We start from the raw sequence: 17,734 nt of genomic DNA on the forward strand, positions 1-17,734 counted from the left end.
AAGTTGCAAAAGTTCATCAATATGTTAATTACTAAATCATTAAACACTTAAAAGAACCTTTAACTTACATTGATTTTAGGACTCGTAACTGACTTTTCTCTTTAACTTTAAGCTACTCCAAACAAATGATACACAAACTTAAAACCTTGCTCAGGTGGCATATTCAGTATCAGGGCCTTTTCATTTTCTCCATCGTCGGCTCTAATTCCATCAGTTTAACTCTATTGCACTACGGGACATAATTATTTCATATTCATCCTTGGAGCAGCTTTTGTGGAATGTCCTAAGCATAAAACATTCCCCCGGATCTAATGAACAAATTCCAGCATCAGCCTATTCACCAAGATAACATAACGCTGGAAGTATTATCCTACATACATTCTGCCCTAATGAATAATGAAAATTAGACACGGGATTAGAAAGCTTAATATTTTGAGGTAGAATCTTCTGTCAAGTTCAGACACGGCAGGAAATTTGTGATCACGGACTCTTTCCAAGGAAGTACGCAGGCATCTACACTAGGTGGCACACTGAAAGAAAAAGAATCGCTCAACTGAAGGAAGCTGGAGAAGAAGCGCCGACGGCAGAGCGCCTCTGCAACCCAGCGCCGTCTTTTCCCTTCCTCTCCTGTGCTAGAGAAAAAAAGTTTATTCGTCCTCCCTGTACCTGTCTCGCTTCGCAGGATCGGCGGTACCATCACACCGTGACCAATGCGCTAATATCCCTTCAGCAGTCCGGCGCTGCTCAACGAGGGATGCAATTTAGTATTTCTGCGGAGCAGGTACAGACTCTAATTTTGCGCTCTCTCAGAATAGTCTTCACGTGTCACATCTGAGGCACAATAAAAATCTATTTGCCTATTTCTAAAATGTAATTTTATTCTACTGTAGGGCCTTTGAAAATGTAACTACGCTTAATATTTCAGATTTTTTTTCACAGCTCTAGCTAATCTCGTGTCATTGCACGCTTTCCATTGTCAAGTTTGAAATATGAGAAAAACAAGTTACTTGACATGCTCCACAAATCCCCCACACCACTTGTTTGCGAAGAAACATTTTGAAGTCGGATGGGGAGAAAGCAAAAAACTTTTGCGTCTATCTGCTGGGTAAATATTGCTGTAAATCAGCCTTCTGTAACTACACGTAACCATCTGTACTTACAGGAGAGAAAGCTGGTTCATTCGTCTTATTAAAGCGTTCTTCTTATTAACCAGCATGAACCATTCCTGCATCATAGCTTCCTCTTCTTCTGTGTTTCTTCCTGCAATAGAAGGAATTTCATTACTTAGGTGGCATTTCACAAGTTGAGCCATGTATTTCGATTCAGTTGCTGAAGTACCCGTCTCTAATATCACTGAACATTACAAGGCGTGTTCTCAAATGGTAAAAATATCCCAAGACTACAATGCAAGAACTGAAGCCTAATGCTGTTAGCTCCATAAATAAAACTTTGAAAGCAGACACTCTGCAGCGTATGTTTTAGTCTTCTTTACCATGCTGACAGACTCACCTAAACAAGCACCTTTTAGAAAGTACTGTGTCTTAAATTCTTCTGAAAGAATGCTATTGTTGCTATGTTCCCAATAAAAAGTCCTGCTGCTGCTAAAAGACGCCCGGACATCAGAGGCATCCAAACACAAAAAGCAACCCTTGTGGGCAAGATCTGCTCTACCCAAGCAAACCCAGGGCAGTCAGGATTATGCGGTGGGGATCAGCATAGCTGCAGACGAGATCATAATCCTGAACCCTTGGCCAAGGTGCGGGTCCCTGCTTGACTTCGTTGAGCCTATGGCTACTCTTCCAGACCATGAGCTGGAAAGAGTTGCTCCTGTCCTCACCCATAGTCAAAGCGAGCACCCAGGGTCCAGCTGCCTAAGGAGCCCCCTGTGCATACACATGGGCTAGCGGCCCCTTCCCCGACCTGTGCCCATCCGGGTAGGATCAAGGAGACTCCACAGCCTGCCTGGACTCTGCATTTGTAAGAGTCCACGTTGCCACCTCTGCACTATCACACAATGGTGGGGAAAGGCAGACCCAGGAGGTCCGTGGCTGTCCTTTTGGTGTAGCTGGGTCACTTGGCCAACGGGGTGACCCAGCCAGAGGACTGGGAGGAAACTCCTCCAAGTCCATCATGGAGACTGCATGTTTGTAGTGACCTCCCTTTCTCATCTCTCAGGTTGAGGAGAAAAAACAACCCGGGCCTTGTTGAATTATGAAACTCACACATTTCTTAAGGTTCAAATTAACCTGGGAAGAAACCTGAAACAGTGGTGAAGGACCATGAGCTGGGACTTCTGAGTACTTCTCCCAGCTTCCACATTGATTCACCAGGAGACAGACCATGGGCACCTCTCTGCATTTAAGCAGCTTGTGCGTAATATAAGGATAACCACCCGTACCTAGCTTGCGAAGGTAATAAAAGTTAATTCTTTGATGCTTGCAAGGCATTTTGAAATTTCTGATGCAAGGTGCTGTACAGTCAGGGAATTGCAGGATCCCTAGGTGCAGAGATGTAGTTTCCAGCGTCAGAAGTTGGAAAGACACCAGAAAAAATACTGGTTTTCTCTGAGAGAAAGCTTTCAGCTTCTGGATGGGGGCATTTGAAATGCGTGCACATACGTGCCCTGCTGCGCACACGTTCACACCCGCGTGCAATGGCAGCGCGCACACACAGGCCTGCACAGAGCCACCTCCTCAGCCAGTCTCCTTTCACCCTGTGGCCTCTCCAGGCTTGGAGCATGCCCACGGGGGAAGGAAAAGGAGATTACGAGTGAAGTGGGTCCGTTTGGAGTGGAGCTGGTGGGCCCAAGTGGCTAGATGAAGTTGCACCATTTGGCACGTTCTTCTTCCAAGCAGGAGGAGCAGTGGCCAGGCTCTGCCGGAGTGATGCGGGGAGGAATTTGCCCTGTAGAAACACTCTGCCCCCAAGACCTCCACTTCTGGTTTCATGCAGAAAAGATTATGTCACACTCGCTCAGCACTTAGAATCATATTCTGCAGTTCAGCACTGCCCTGAAGAGGATTAAGACCTATAGGTATAGTTTGCTGTTAAGTTGCAGATCAAAGGAATCGCTGTATCGGTCCAACTAATGGGGTCTGCTTTTAGAAGCAGATGATAATCGATAGTATCAAGCTTTCACTGACGTGCACCAACTAGCTGGAATTTATTTGGGGGTGTCAAGAAAGAGGGGAGAGATTGCTGCTTTATCCTCGCAAAGCGATCAGTTTATTTTGTGACACACGAGATTGCCACGCTGCAGGTGAAAACGAGTTCTCACAACAGAATTGTGTGGCCGTAGTAACATTTTCATCAATTTATGGCACAAAATTTGCTATTCTTAGGGATGGTCTGGGATCTCCAGATACAAGATGCACTCTGAATGCAAGCCCTTGCTGCATTTCATTTTGCAAACCTTTACAAATAGACACACAGAGATGGGACAGAAAAGTTTCAAACCTCATTTCTACCAGCTGAGGATCTGAACTTTAATTTCCCGACACGCAATCTCAGGGGTAGGACATAAACCTAAGATAAAAACTTTTTTCTCTTAAGACGTTCCTCCTAAGTTGGCTGCAATGCATAACGAGAAAAGATGAGAAAAGATGTAGGTAAAGCTCGCAGACCTTACCAGGTGGGTTATTTTGATATTTCTACGCTGCCAGTAAAGCCTGTGGAATATCCTCTGACGAGGCTATTTTAAAGTGAGTTAACAAAGTCTGTATTGTTTTACAGAATTTTTAATCTTTTCGGGTAGCTGTTTTTGTATTCACTTTGGCCCATGTGATGCCCTGACACCAGTCATGTGATAGTGGCTGCGATAGGCACAAATCCCTGGGCAGCAACAAAAGAAGAAAGAGGAAAAAGAAAAAGCTGAGAAAAAGCTTGCAATTTGGAAAAAGGCCAATTGTACCCTGGTGAAGGCCTTTTTGATCAGTGAAATGACACGTGTGCAATATTAATAGCAGTAGATTGTGATATTTCCTTTTTTTGTTGTTGCTGTTGACCAGGAGCTTTTAAATTCTTGTGCACAGAGCTGAAACAGATTTTTCCCAGGCAAGCAAAATAAAGATGAACTGCCATACATGTAATTTTTAAATAACTGTTTTCAGCAAATCCGGTGCCATTAGCTAATTTACTCCCCCCCCCCCCCCCAACCCCCCTTCGGTAGAAGGATGCACGCAAAACACTTTCAACAAAGAAAAACTCGGTGTTATTTCAACAGCCGTACTGCAAGCTAAACTCAAGTTTGCACTTTCGAAACCAAAATACACAAAAAAAGCCTTTCCCCCACCTCATTTCACATTTGCATGCTGTAAAACCATGCTGCTGCAGTGGTCGTTTTTGTTTCCGCTTTCCAAGTGTACAACAAGGATTTAATTTACTTGCTGAAAAGGTTTGCAAATTAAAATTGGAATAATATCTGTGTTATTCTCTGAAAAGAAAAATACTGTACAGATTATTCAAATGAAGCGAAAAACATGTTTGAGGACAAATCGATACCTGCATGCAAACCCCTTATCTGAGCCAGGACAAGAGGATGAAAATCTATAAATAGCCCACAGATCTTAAACTTAAATTTTGGTCCATAATACATGCATTACACTATTGTTTTGGATAAAAAACAACAACAACAACAACAACAAAACCCTTTTAAAGCTAGTAAGTTGGACCATTACAAATTAATCCTGACTTTAATAACTGGTTAAAGACCCCTTCAGCTTTATAAGTAACAAAAAATATTAAAGCCTGTGATCACAGCGAGCTTTTCTCATTTCTCCTCTAACCATTTGTTATTTAATCCAATACTAGTAATCCAATTTGTCCATCAGACTTTTAAAGGGCAGAATGCAACTTCCCCAGCTTAGACACTTTTCAAAGTACAATATATTTTTCAAATGAATGCTGGATGTTTCATTTTTTCCCCAACTGTTCCTAGCTCTAATGTATGAGGCAAAAAAGAACAAGATGAACATTGTTCGTACTGATTAAGTAAGAGCTCATTAAAGAGCTGTCAGTGCCGTACTTTGAATATGCATGAAGCATATAATCAGATCTAGTACCGTCACTAGAGGAGAATACGGTAAGTACAAAGGATTGATTTAATTACTTAGAGTGGGCTGTGGTGGTAAAGCAGTCTTGTTAGCGCAAAAAGAAAAGGAGGTTGTATTCTGGCACGGTTAGGGGAAAAAGGCAGTTTTAGCTTCTGCCACAATACTTAATCTCAGGATAAAGCACTTTACATTGTAGCTTAAAATGAAGACTGTCAGTTTTCTAAAAAGACCAGAATTCATCTTATCTTGTTTAACCTCACCTGGTTAACTATCTAGCAGAGCAGATTCATTCTCTTTAACACATAATTACGGTTACACCTTTTTATCCCATAGCTCAATAATGACTTCTGAAAGCAGTCTTCAAATAAGACTGGTTAGCGCCGCAACCATCCTCTGCACGCACAAGGCACGGTAAGAGATTTGAGAAAGGCTGAACCAGGAACTGAGGCGAAACAGTAAGTACACACGTCCTTATGTAAACAGACAATACAGCCTTTGATGTTGTGCTTTATTACTAGATATGTTCTGAGGCGAATTCTGGCAAGATTTCTCTAGTTTAGTTTTTGTCTTTTTTCTTCCTCCGCTCTTCCTTTCTTTCTTTCTTTCTTTTCTTTCTTTCTTTCTTTCTTTTTTTTTTTTTTAAAAATCAATACACTCTGGTTTTATTCTTCCTCTAGGAATCCAGGGGAATTCTCTCACATCAACTCTCAGTGCCATTTTCTAATTTCATTGTCTGGCTTGAGTGGTGAAGGATGCGTGCTCTATTCTTCCCTTCACTTGACATCTACCAGAACCCTCCTCGGCGATTAGGAGCGAGCCCAACACCAAGCCCGCACTAGCCCAGGACACTAAATTCTGCCCTTGGATCCAAGAAACTCCCACTGGCTTCAGAGGTGTGGATCCACGCTTCAACAGCTCCTGCGCAGGCTTCAAGCAAGGCTGCAGCATGCAGTTTGGTGATTTTGTCCTAGGAAGCCCAAATTTTAATAATAGGCAAACAAACAACAACAACACAGCCACCCCTCCCCAACTTTGTTTTCTCCCGGGGTTAATCACACGTATTCAAATTGTATTTTCGTGACTGTGATTCAGTTACAACTTGAGCAATTTTCATCTTCAGCGCTCAAGAATTACAAGCATGTTTGTATGTTACCAGGTTTTTCTTGAGAACAATATGAGGGACTAGCTTATTTTAGTGCTGCACAGCTTCCAGGCAGTCTTTATAAAATACCTTTCCCCTTTGGCTTTCTCCAGGATTTACAAATGGATTTCTGTTTGAACTGTAAGCTAATTATTTGTTAAATATTTAAATAAGGAGCGTTTGGACAAATGGCTGTCCTGAACTAATTTGAAAGAGAGATTGCTTTTTGTTTTTCTCTCCTGCTGAAAATACTTCCCAACACACCCCTTGTGATCAGCCAGCTATCAGTACGTGTATGTGCCATTAGATCCATTATTTTTAAGCCTTTCGGGCAGCAAGTCATTAGATAAACCAAATATGGATTAACATAGCAAAACTGTACATTGCTAAGAAAACAGAGAATGAAGTGCTACAAAACACTGTGAATACCACTTAAAAGGAAGAAAAAGGAGTAACATGCAGGGACAAGATTAGTTCAGTGTAAATGGATGAACACAGTAACTCCTCTACACTTTATACCATCGTAAATCTGTCAAGATAAGCCAATAGATTCATATTTAAAAAAAAAAATCCTTAAACGTAAATGTATTTAGCTGTTGTGCAAAAATGAATTACAACCTACAGAAGATAAATAATAAAGGCTTTCTATCAGCATCCCAAACCAGCCCATTCAATCTGGCAAGAAATAACAGGTTTACAGAAATCACTTTGCATGCTGTCTCGAGCAGTAATTGTTTTTAAATTTTATTTGCACTGCGTATAGTGTGTGCCATGGTGTCACGGTTAAACACTGACAACTCCCCATCTCCCCATTTACCTCGACAGAACTACATGAAAAACAACCTACTTAAGACAGAGCCCATTCTTCCCCCATTTGCTGGTGTTTACACACAGTTTTAAAACAGAATAGAAGAAGCTTTCTTCACTCAACACACTTGGGTGAAGAGGCCAGCAGGAGAATGCCAGCCCATGCGAGCTGGAGCGGGGCGAATAATGACAAAAACTGGCCAATTTCGCTAGGGCCGTTCTATTTTGGTGTTTGACAGGGGTGAGATGGCCACCGAGAGCCGTCCAAATGCCAGCAAATTCCAGAAATTTAACGGGAAGCTCTTTTGAAAACCTACACTACTGTGCTTGTTTGCCTGCTGGAAAAAATAAATAAATAAAATAAAGTTGCATTCATCCAATCATGGAGACGCGTTTTTACGAGTTTCTGTATTAGGAGCGACCGGACAGATTGGCTTGTTTACCTGAAGGAGAACATGAATAGCAAATAAAGGAATAGTCTGAGGATGTGCCTCATCTTGTCTCCTAAGAACCTGGGGAAATGCACTGAAATTGAAGGTGGTGTGTTTAAAACCGATTAAAAGAACTGCCTTCCCTCAAAGCCTCGTCGTATACCAGTAGGACTCGTTGCCACAAGGCGATGTTGAAACTAAGAGCTCAGCAAGAATTAAAACCGGGTTGAATGGTGACTATGGGGAGGCAAAGCCGTAGCGATAAATATCCCAACAAACAAACAAAAAGCAAAAGAGGTAGGAATTGGATCTGCCTGCTTGAGGACATGAGGGAACCTTTAATTTTTAGAGGCTGACTGAAATGATCCCCGGGGACAGGTTAGCCCGTAGCTGGCCCCTGCAGAGTTTCTTTCCCCTGCCAGGGTTCAACCTGAACCTGTCTCTCTGCGAGACAATATTCCTGAGCAGATCATGGGGCTGATCCACCGTGGCAATTACAGCTTTACAAAAAGGAAGCTCGGGCAGGGAAGAGAAGCAACATCGTGTGTCGTAGCTGACCAACATCATGTCACTAGCAAAGGCTGATGGAAGCCTTTGCTCGAGCCCTTCAAAGTCAACAGCAGACTTTCCACTGCTTTTAACAGTCTTCTTCTCATCTCACCCACTGTGAACAGTTTGTGCACAGATGAGTTTTCATTTTGAAAGCAAGTTACTGAATTTAACAAACACTTAAGCAGAAAAGCCCACGTTCACAGCTGATACTCCTCATAAAGACGAGTTACACCAGACCTACTCCAAAACACATACCACTCGACTGCAAGTTACGGTGAGGATCTAGGCATTCACAGCTCTTCCCTTTGAGTGAAATTGAGGCATCCCAAAAGAGACCTCTGTGTTCTCTTCTTTAAGAGGACAACCTTTGGTGGAAAAACTCCGATTTTGGGGTAAAATAACTCTTCAAAGCTCCAAGTGTCAAAACAGAGCCTGCAGTAAGCACCCCACAGCATGAATCTGCTCGACCTTGAGCTTCATGCCTCCCATTTCAGAATTACCATGCCCAGCTTTCTTCCAGAATACTTATTCCTTTCACTGAACAGGGACCTCCTTCGTTATTATAAATCACTGAAAATGAACAAGAGTAGCCACCGAGAGAGAGACAGGATGGAAGCCCTCTATATATGACACTGCAGGAGAGCTAGCTATCAGATGAAGCCCTAGAATGATTTTCCTAGTCTGAACTGGATGGGAAAATGCCTAAGGAACATTAGAAAGGCAAATTCATGGCCACTAACTTGCTGTCTGAGAGCAGTTGAGAAGGAGACATTGATGTCCACACAATGAAGTCTCATAAAGGTAGGTGCCGACTGCCAAGAATCTGCCAGGCAGAATTGCACTGCAGTGCATTGTCTGCCTGTTTCAGCCCCTAAAATACTGTAACCCTAATGAAACGGAGCCTCGACCAAGGGAATTCCTTTATCGCAAGAACACATCAAATTAGCTTAATATCAAGCAGGAAACTTGTAATTTCTTTGGCTTCCGAGACACAATAAATCAGAGAGCCTATTTAAAACTTTGAGGGCTGTGTAAACAGGAGGTCAGGGCTCTGACCACATCTCAGCACAGACAAGGATTTATTCTACCTGCAGTGGGACTGACTCACAGAAAGACAAACATTTGTGGCCCGCCGTCTTGGCAACCTAAAATTATCACAGGATCAAAACTTCCATGAAAGATGAACTGCCTGAAAGACTGCTTATTTTTTTTTCTACACAACAAGTCAACAGAGCGGCCACTAGAAAATAACAGAAAATCATCACAAACAGAATGCCTAGGCTTGATCAAAATGAGCGTATTTTAAATGTGGGGTTATCAACCAAGACCAAGAAAACACACAGCTCGTGGCCCAAAATTCAGACAGCAAGAAATGAGATTCAAGTGAAAAATCTGCAGAGACTCCTGTAAGGAAGCAGCAGTTCCTTCCTGAGGATAGTGCCTGCAGGGACCCTAGCATTGGGCAGAACCAACACGTGTCCTTCATCACGCTCTGCAATTCTTTATTCCCAAATTTTCTCCTGTAGCACAACTTCAGAAGAAGCACAGACTTGGGAAAAGCATACATCAGACCTTTGCTTGCAGCATAGGAAACATGCACTGTTAACTAGAACACTTGAACCTTTGAAGCGATGGAAAAAAACAGTAGCTCACACTTGGAAATTCACCAAGAGCAGGATGATGGTCTGGCAGACAAACTATTTCGCTTGCAGGTCAAAAAGTAGAGTTGGATGCTTTGTAACGAGTGTCAGTAATTACTCCATGGCTCGTGACTACTCCTTAGACCTGTTCACACCCCAGTTGCCTGTTCACATGTCGAGCGATGGCTGGTTACAATCCTGAAGTAAGAGGGACGCTAACCTGAAAGTCTTTGGACTGTGCTCTACTATTACATTAGCCCATTTTCACCAAATATTGTTTTACTTCCTTTGGGATGTATTCTCCTGGGGCTGGAAAGGGGTGGTGGACAGTAAAAAAATCACTTCTTTACTGGACAGGTCTGAGTTTAACCCAAACAACTGTCTGAAGGGAGCTAACAGCTAGCGTTGACTGAATGGGACCTTCTACCGATGGTAATGAAGATGCCTTGTCTTACTGGGAGTTGGCAGGTTTGTACCTCTGGGACCCAAAGCTTCCCAGGGCTAACTGGGCAAGTTCAGCTAGGTTGAGGTGTCCTGGGGCTCCATGGTTTCCAGTGTTGACAGAAAAGGTGATCTTGGTGGTAAAAAGGAGAAACCCAAGTAAAAATAACAGGGCTTTCTGTAGACTGCAGTGGCCCCGTGGGCTGGAAGCCCCGGGGTGACCAAAGTGCCTTTCTCCTCGCCATTCCCTTTACAAGCAGGTGCTGGTTGCAGAGAAAGCTAACTTCCAGGCATAAAGCCAAAGCCTATGCCGACCACATGAAAGACCATTTATACTGCAATACCACAAAGAAAGATAGAAATCAGTTAAAAGAAGCAAGTGTCTGTTGGGTCTTGCAAGACTTTTGGAAGGCTTGCAAGTCTATTCATAGTGCCTAGGGCTCTCCCAGAGTAGCCTCCTGCTATGCGGGCAGCACTGCGTTCGGGCTCTCTTCTTCAAGCTGGCTTCAAGCACTTTGTTGACAGGTTCTTTCAAGGCAACGATGAGGCTACAGCCAGGGAAGTGCATGGAGAGGAGGCTGACCTCTCGTTCAGTCCTGAGGCAGCCAACGGCAACGTGGTATTGCTTTGAGAAAAAAAATAACTACGGTCATCGTTGCTGCTGAGCTTCTTTACAATTTAATGAACTTGGCCTGGGAAAGCTGAACATGTACGCTGCCCGCCTCTGGTCTTGGAAAGGTCTCTTCCTCGGAACTTCTGCCTGCAAATGCACAGATCTGAGACTGAAGAGATGCGGTGAATGAGAGGGTCAGAACCACGCACTCCAGGGTTTGGCATGGTGTGTTTGTTCAGTGGGAGCTCCTCAGTGGTAGAAATGCCGGGCATTTGGAAAGGTACGGCTGGCTGATCTTCCTTTATAGTGAAGGCAAGCCAAGATTGCTTCACAGGAACTGCTACGAGGAGGAGTTAGACTGGAGAGGAACAAATTGGCCAGCAAGACTTTGTGGAGGCAGCACGACAGCAGGGAAACTGAAGAAAGGCTGACAAGCCTCAAGAACTCAAGAAGTTCTCAATTGCTCATAAAATCCCAGCAACTACAAACATACTGCTTGTGCAGGAATGAGCGTATGAAAGCAGTAGATCTGGGAAACTCACGTCAGAAAAACATCTTACTAGCGTGCCAGTTTATTTGCCTTAACAAATTCTAATGAATGGCTTTGCACTGCTTGAATTCAATGCTAGCAGGCGTTTCTTCAGAGCTCTATAGGCTTCAGCATGATTCAGGGCACTCAAGTCACACTTAGACTCAACATGGAACACATTGTAAACGTGACCCAGACTGAAATGTCGTCACACTTCTCTCATCCAGAGTTTTGGTAGCTGCCAAAACTCCCATTCCCATAATTCTGGCAAGTTAACATTCCCAAATGCTGCAGAGAGAAGCATCTCGTGAAGTGCTTCATCATGTTACTGGTCCAAAAAAAAAAAACATTAACTACTAATGCATGGTTTTGTGAAATATTATCAAGTTACAATAAAACACTAAACCATCTTCTTGTGCTAAAGTGTCAAAAACCTTTTCTTCTTCCCAACACAAATTGCTATTAGTAATATACTGCTGGCCTCCTAAACTTCAGATGTATCTAGGAGGAAATACTCACAAATTGGCACCAGCAAAAACCTAAATCAGTGTCATGTACACATCATTCATGTACCTAGAATTTTTTAAAACACTTTTGCTCACCCTTTACATTAAATGCAAAAATATCGATGGTAAAAATACTGCTTTCGGCAATACTTTTTGATTTTCTGTGCCATTATTATACTGTCCTTTCTCTCACTCTGGTTCGGTATGCAACACCATCTTTGTCTTTCACAATTCAGTCGGACAACTCTCTGCCATCGCGTAGTCTGGCCAGCTTTCAGTTCACCTGAGATCAATCATGCTGAGCTAAGCAAAACAATCACACATGGAAAGCAAGTGTGGCACAGTGCTGGAAAAACCATGGTGTTATTAATTCCTTCTTTCTGGTTCAGGTAAGATAGGAAAATATGAAAAGACCATACTGATTTCCTTATCTCGCTACAACTTTTTCCTTATGTATATGTACAGATATTTTTCATACTTTCTGCTTCCCAAGCAAACAGCTGCAGCTATGCTTCTCCCAAGGAGTCAGCTTACCATGTGGCAAGAGAGGGCACAGTCAGTCTGTTGGTATGTGTGAGTTTGGGTAGGAGCAATAGTTAGTCCAAGGAAGTGTATTTTGAAGAGAGAAACAAGCATACAAAAGGGACTAATATACAAATGTATCCCTTCCTGCTGATAGAGAGGACCGTAACAAAAACAACTTTTAAACGGAGCCCATCTCTCATGCAAAACTGAACATTCATAATTTTCCTCCCTTGGTGCTAACACCGGTGGATACAAACCCACATTTACTTCTGAAAATGCCAAAGAGAATTGCAAATGCAATTGTTTTTAAAAGACAAAACTTATTTTGGGGAGTGTGGTACCTCCTCCTAGCTTAGCCCTTCCTCCCCAAGTGCAAATTCCTATTACAGACCGATGGACTCCAGTAGGAAGCATTCAAGACCGTATAATGCAGGCTGGTAAATACAGCTTGATAATCAAGTTTGTGAAGGTGCAGAGCATATAAGGGATTTATTTTTGATAGTGAATCTGTACACATATACATCATTAAGCACCCATTGAGAAGCAGAACACTCCAAATGATTAATACAGCTAAAGGGGGGCAGATAAGAGATCAATGACAAAATCACCTGGTAAAAAAGTAAAAGGTGTTGCATTAAAAGGGCTTTTACTTTGCATGCGAAACAATACGGAGAAACCTGTATTTTAGCACTTGTACTCAAGAAGCACTCCAAAGTATGCCAGGATGAGAACAGAAACCCATCCTTTCTAATAATCTTGTGACAAAAGCTAAAAGACATCATCCTATTAACTAGTGATCTCAACTGCTAATGCAGAGTACTTCCTGGTGCCTTTTATGTAGAATGCTGCTATTAAAAAACCACTAAACATTCACTGTGAACAACACAGAATCATTCATCTTTTATCAGCATCTCTTGTTAGAGGAGTATGAGAGGGGCTGAAGGTGTCATTGATATTATAGAGTGGAAATTAATCAGAAATTTTTCTCATATTTTCCTCATCACACTAATTTACTTTTGTACAAATTTCCCCCGCTAAAAAGTTCATACCCAGCCCCCTGTTGTATGCTTTTAAGTTGAGAATATTCAACGAGTGCGTCAACTGAAAGGCACCAGGTCCCAACACAAAAAGCATTCGAAATTCTCATTTAGTTGTCTTTATTTTGCTAGCGCCATGTGGTCCTTGAAGATGTAGAAAACACGGGAAGCCGAGTAAAGATCAGAGCAAGCTCATTAGCATTCTGACAAAATTGGAGTGGTGGAGATGTATAGTTTGCCTAGTTTGTCGTTTTGAAAGCTACCGGTGGTAAGCTTTCTATTTCATTGTGCTTTTGTCTTTTTTGGGGGTTTTCAACGCAGCAGGGTGTTTGTTAGCCTAGGTTTTCACAGTGCATTGTGGGAACCTTCCCTGCACATTCAGCCTATATAGTATCATTCGAGTTCAAGTCAAAAAGTTTTTTTTCCTCTTTATTTCATAATAACCTAGACTGATGTAGAATCGTTGTCTGTCTGTCAAAACCCATCCTGCCAAACACCTGTTTTATCAAGGAAAAAAAAAAAGAACAAAAAATCCCCCCACAAAATAAACTCTGAGCTGCATTTAAAAATAAAACCTTTTAAACATGTTGCTGGTTTTCTTCAAAAGACAAGATAAGAAGAAATTAATTTAAATTCCACTGTTTACAATCAACTAGGAGTGCATTTGAGACAGATCCAGTTGATTAGAATTCAAAAGAGACTCTCTCCCTCTGTAAGATCCCAATTCTATTTCAGAGCCTCTTGAAGGAAAGATTGGTTTATACTCCAGAATTATGTAAATAATGAATTACCTCTCAGAAGACCTAAAGAAGTTATTACTCCAGTCATTTCATTTTTTTTTTTTTAAACATAAGGCTCACTTTGAAGGGCTAAAAGGGCTACATTAATGCTGCTATCCAACATGAATGTTTCCAAGTCGCAGTGAAATGGATAAAGGTCTTTTTGGATGAATTTATCTGCTAAATCCTTGCGGTTGCCCTCCTATCTCGGATGATGACCCAAAAGAATGTCAACAGCTCATTTCCCAGAGCGCTGGGAAGAGCCACCACGCCAGACATAATCTGCACGTTCTCAAAGCGCCGTTTCAAACGTTACATTTCACAAGCTGTTTAAAGAGATTCCACTCTCATCTCTGCCATCCCGGCGGCGCTTTGGACATCAGTGCTTGGGGAAGACTGGCTGTGAAAGCTGGAGCACGACTCCCACGTTGGCGTCCCGTGCGTGCAGCCATTGTGCACGAGCACCGACGGGATCCCCAGTGCTTCGAATTCGTGTTGCTGAATTCATGGCCACGCCATGGAAGCAACAAGCCAGCTCTGAGAATCCACGTGTATTAACTCAGCCCTCGTTCGCTCTTTGTATTTTTTTAATATAATGTGTCGAAGTGCCAAAACTGCAGATATCCATTCAGTGTGAAAGGATAAAACCTGGCTTGAAAGGAGTTACAATGGTCGTGATTCCGATACAGTAAATTTTACAATGGGATGGGGATTAAAGATTTATTTACTTAGCAATGAGGGAAAGGCTAACCAAATACTAAGAGAAAGAAGCGCTTCACACAATACCTTCTAAACTCTTTCTTTCTGTTACGTGCTCAGACAGCATCGCTACATTTGCCAAAATGGCAAGTTTCTTTTCTCACCAAGGAAACAAACCGCCAGGCCAGCAAGGAAATACCAGCCTTTAAAAACAACAAAAAAGTACAGGCAGGTAAGGGAGATGCCCCCACCGGCCTGGCCGTGCAGATTGCCAGGTCTCCATTGCCCCCTCACATTTAAATTCTAATTTCACCCTACGCCCACGTGAAATACAGTGGATTTCATCACGGGGGATTGGGCAACGTTTCAGCTACACATGAAGAGCTCTGTTCCCTCCCCAGCCGAAAACAAAACCCCAGCCCACAGAACGAAATAGCAGTCATTATTTTCAGATTAACAAAAGGCAGAGTTTTGCCAGCTCCGAGGAGCCACCTTTATTTCCAATCTGCTTTTAATCACTCAGTTCCTTTTCATTCAAACTCCTCGCAGAGTCAAATAACCTGGAGACTGTTACACGCACAACAGCAGAGAGGACTGAATTATTTTCTATACTTCGCAATGTGCTTATAGCTGCAAAATTATTTATCTCCTCCACTGCGTTCTGCTACGAAAGTTTCCTCAAGAAGAATCGTCTGGACCAGCCATATCAAATTAGAGGGCAGTCAGGAGTGTCTAAGTCCAGCTTTAAAACAAATATCATGACAATTACTTAGCCATATGGAAAATAGGGTATGTCTTTCCTGAAAGCTTTTATACATTTTCTATCTCGAATTTCAACTTCATTAGAAACTATTTCTGACTCGCAAGCTGCAAGATTGCTAAATATCTGACTGCTAACTCACCATGAAGAAAGCGGCTCTTTTTAATGGCACAACTTTTCCAAGATGCAAATGAACAATAATCTAATTTCGCGAGTAAATTAACTGAAGGATTCATTTTAATATGTTGCAAAGTCTCAGGACTGAAGAGGCAGTTGCAACTTTGGGAGCACGCGCCCCCCCGCCCCCCCAGGCTAGCCCGGCGCCCGCTCCCCCAAAGCCCGGTCCTCAGAAGGGCTCACATTGTACTTGTGTTTGGGTTCCTATGACTTCAAGGCCAGATGTTTCACAAATGACCAACAATCGGAGGTTAGAATAAATTAATGACTGATTTCTGAGCTTTGATGGAATTAAGCATACTTCTTTTCTCAACGTGCCATGTGAATGTTCTCCCGTTAAACTTTTTTTTTTTTTTTTTTTTTTTTTGACAAGTGAGGCCACCCGGCAGAAAACAACTGATGCAAAACCCAGGAGTAATCCCTCTGTTTAGTTCAACACTGTGGTTAGCCTTAACACTGCCTCTATTATCCAATGGATTTAGAGAAACTTTCATTTATTTGTTGGCCTCAGTCTTCAACTTTGTTGCCTTCTTTAAAGAGCCCAAGACCCATTCCTATGTAAATACATTTGCATGCAGCCACAATGAAACTTTCTGGGACTCTGATTAAACTTGCGAACCAGATAGCCGCAGCGTGCAGATTTGTGATCTTCGTGCGAGTGCTTTCCCAACTACATACGAGTAAATGAAGCTGATGTCAACCCTCGCTACAGGCACGCCGGGAGTTTGAAAGAAACGCTCTGCAGCAAAGCGCACCCCAAATCCCCTGGCGCCGTCCCGAAACGGCAGCGCTGCCCCGCAGACGGCACCCAACGTGAAATCACCGCCATGACACAATATTTATGGCCAACAAAAAGCCCTTTTCGTCTGGGAGCTGTTGAGACCGGTGCTTTACTTGCTACAAAACGTCACCTTCTCTCCGAGCCCCTTCCTGCTGCAGCAGGACAACAGGATCCCTGTTGTAGAAGTGAGGATTCCCGGCTCCTGGTTCTTCGCTTGTTTTTTCTTGCCGCCTCTGTTTATAAAGAGTACCTAGAGTATAATGTATTATTATATACTGTACACAATGCAGCCTTCTTGCAGCCAACTCAAATAGAAAGCTTTGCATCCAGCAAGTCTATTATGAAACAGCACCGGGATTAATCTGTGCAATTACAACCCTCAGAAAATGCAGGTGGACAATCAGTGCAATTTCACCATTCCCACATACAAAATGCCAATACCTTCAAGGTTTATGTTCTGTAAGAGAGGCACGATGGACTTCAGGCATACACCAAGAGCTGGTTTTGTAATTTCACTGGCACTGATGACTGTGGGCCAGGAATTGCAACCTAATCTATTCTTTCAGTATATGTTTAAGGAGATAACACCTTCTTCCAGGGGCAAAATGAATCTCTCTAACTCCTTGTTTTTGCAGTACAAACTGTTTAAATGTAGTTTTAAAAGCTTGGAATACCTAACTTTTTTTTTTTTTAAGTCACATTATAGCATTATTCAAGCCCACTGCTACAATGATTAAAAAAATGAAGCCAAATATATAGAAGTACCAAACTTAACCACGTATGAAAATGCACTAGCTCATGGGAAATGCCTTGCATAACTGACAGCATGTGAATGAAGGCACCAGCACAATTCAGAAACCAGTTGTGCTTTACACTTTATTCTCCTTATTCCTGAATGTACATGAAGTCTCTGCTGCCCCCGTGTAAATACCATACACAAACCCAATTTCTCTCGTTGGACTAAGCACATCAATACAAAAGCAAATGAACTACCAAAGTGCCCTAATTAACAATTTTGCAAGTGAATGCAGACATCAGTGCCACACTGCAGCCATTAAAGTCTATTCCTTGCCATATCTGTTTCTGTTAACATTTCAATAGACCAATTAAATGACCTCTCCCCCCCTCAAACTCAATTAAGCTATTTGAACATCAATTGATAACTTACCATGTATTTATGCAAAATGTGCAAGCAAGAGATTCATTTTTTCAATCCTAATGATGTTTTGAAGAAGAGAAAACTACCTTATAGCTACACTGTCCTG

The 17,734-nt window shown here is 42.4% G+C and overlaps 1 protein-coding gene and 2 long non-coding RNA genes across 19 annotated transcripts in view; 1 reads left to right on the forward strand and 2 right to left on the reverse strand.

The window, feature by feature from the left end:
* On the forward strand, nt 1-5,751 carry LOC308191855. The gene is made up of 3 exons (XR_013948314.1): nt 1-781; nt 2,176-2,411; nt 5,385-5,751. It is a non-coding gene; the product is annotated as an uncharacterized lncRNA (long non-coding RNA).
* The window catches only part of EHBP1 (EH domain binding protein 1), a 213,889-nt gene that overhangs the window by 6,787 nt on the left and 189,368 nt on the right, over nt 1-17,734 (reverse strand). For all 17 annotated transcript variants that reach the window (XM_080584712.1, XM_080584705.1, XM_080584719.1 and 14 more), the window contains one exon: nt 1,161-1,260. In XM_080584712.1, coding sequence (XP_080440838.1) covers nt 1,161-1,260 — 100 coding nt within the window. The remainder of the gene's footprint in view (nt 1-1,160; nt 1,261-17,734) is intronic.
* The window catches only part of LOC308191858, a 24,198-nt gene continuing 11,351 nt past the window's right edge, over nt 4,888-17,734 (reverse strand). The window contains exon 2 of the long non-coding RNA XR_013948319.1: nt 4,888-17,734. This exon is cut by the window's right edge and continues 2,119 nt beyond it. This is a non-coding gene — a long non-coding RNA (uncharacterized lncRNA).

The sequence above is a fragment of the Anser brachyrhynchus genome (genome assembly GCF_964034855.1).
Source record: "Anser brachyrhynchus genome assembly, chromosome: 3".
NCBI lineage: Eukaryota > Metazoa > Chordata > Aves > Anseriformes > Anatidae > Anser > Anser brachyrhynchus.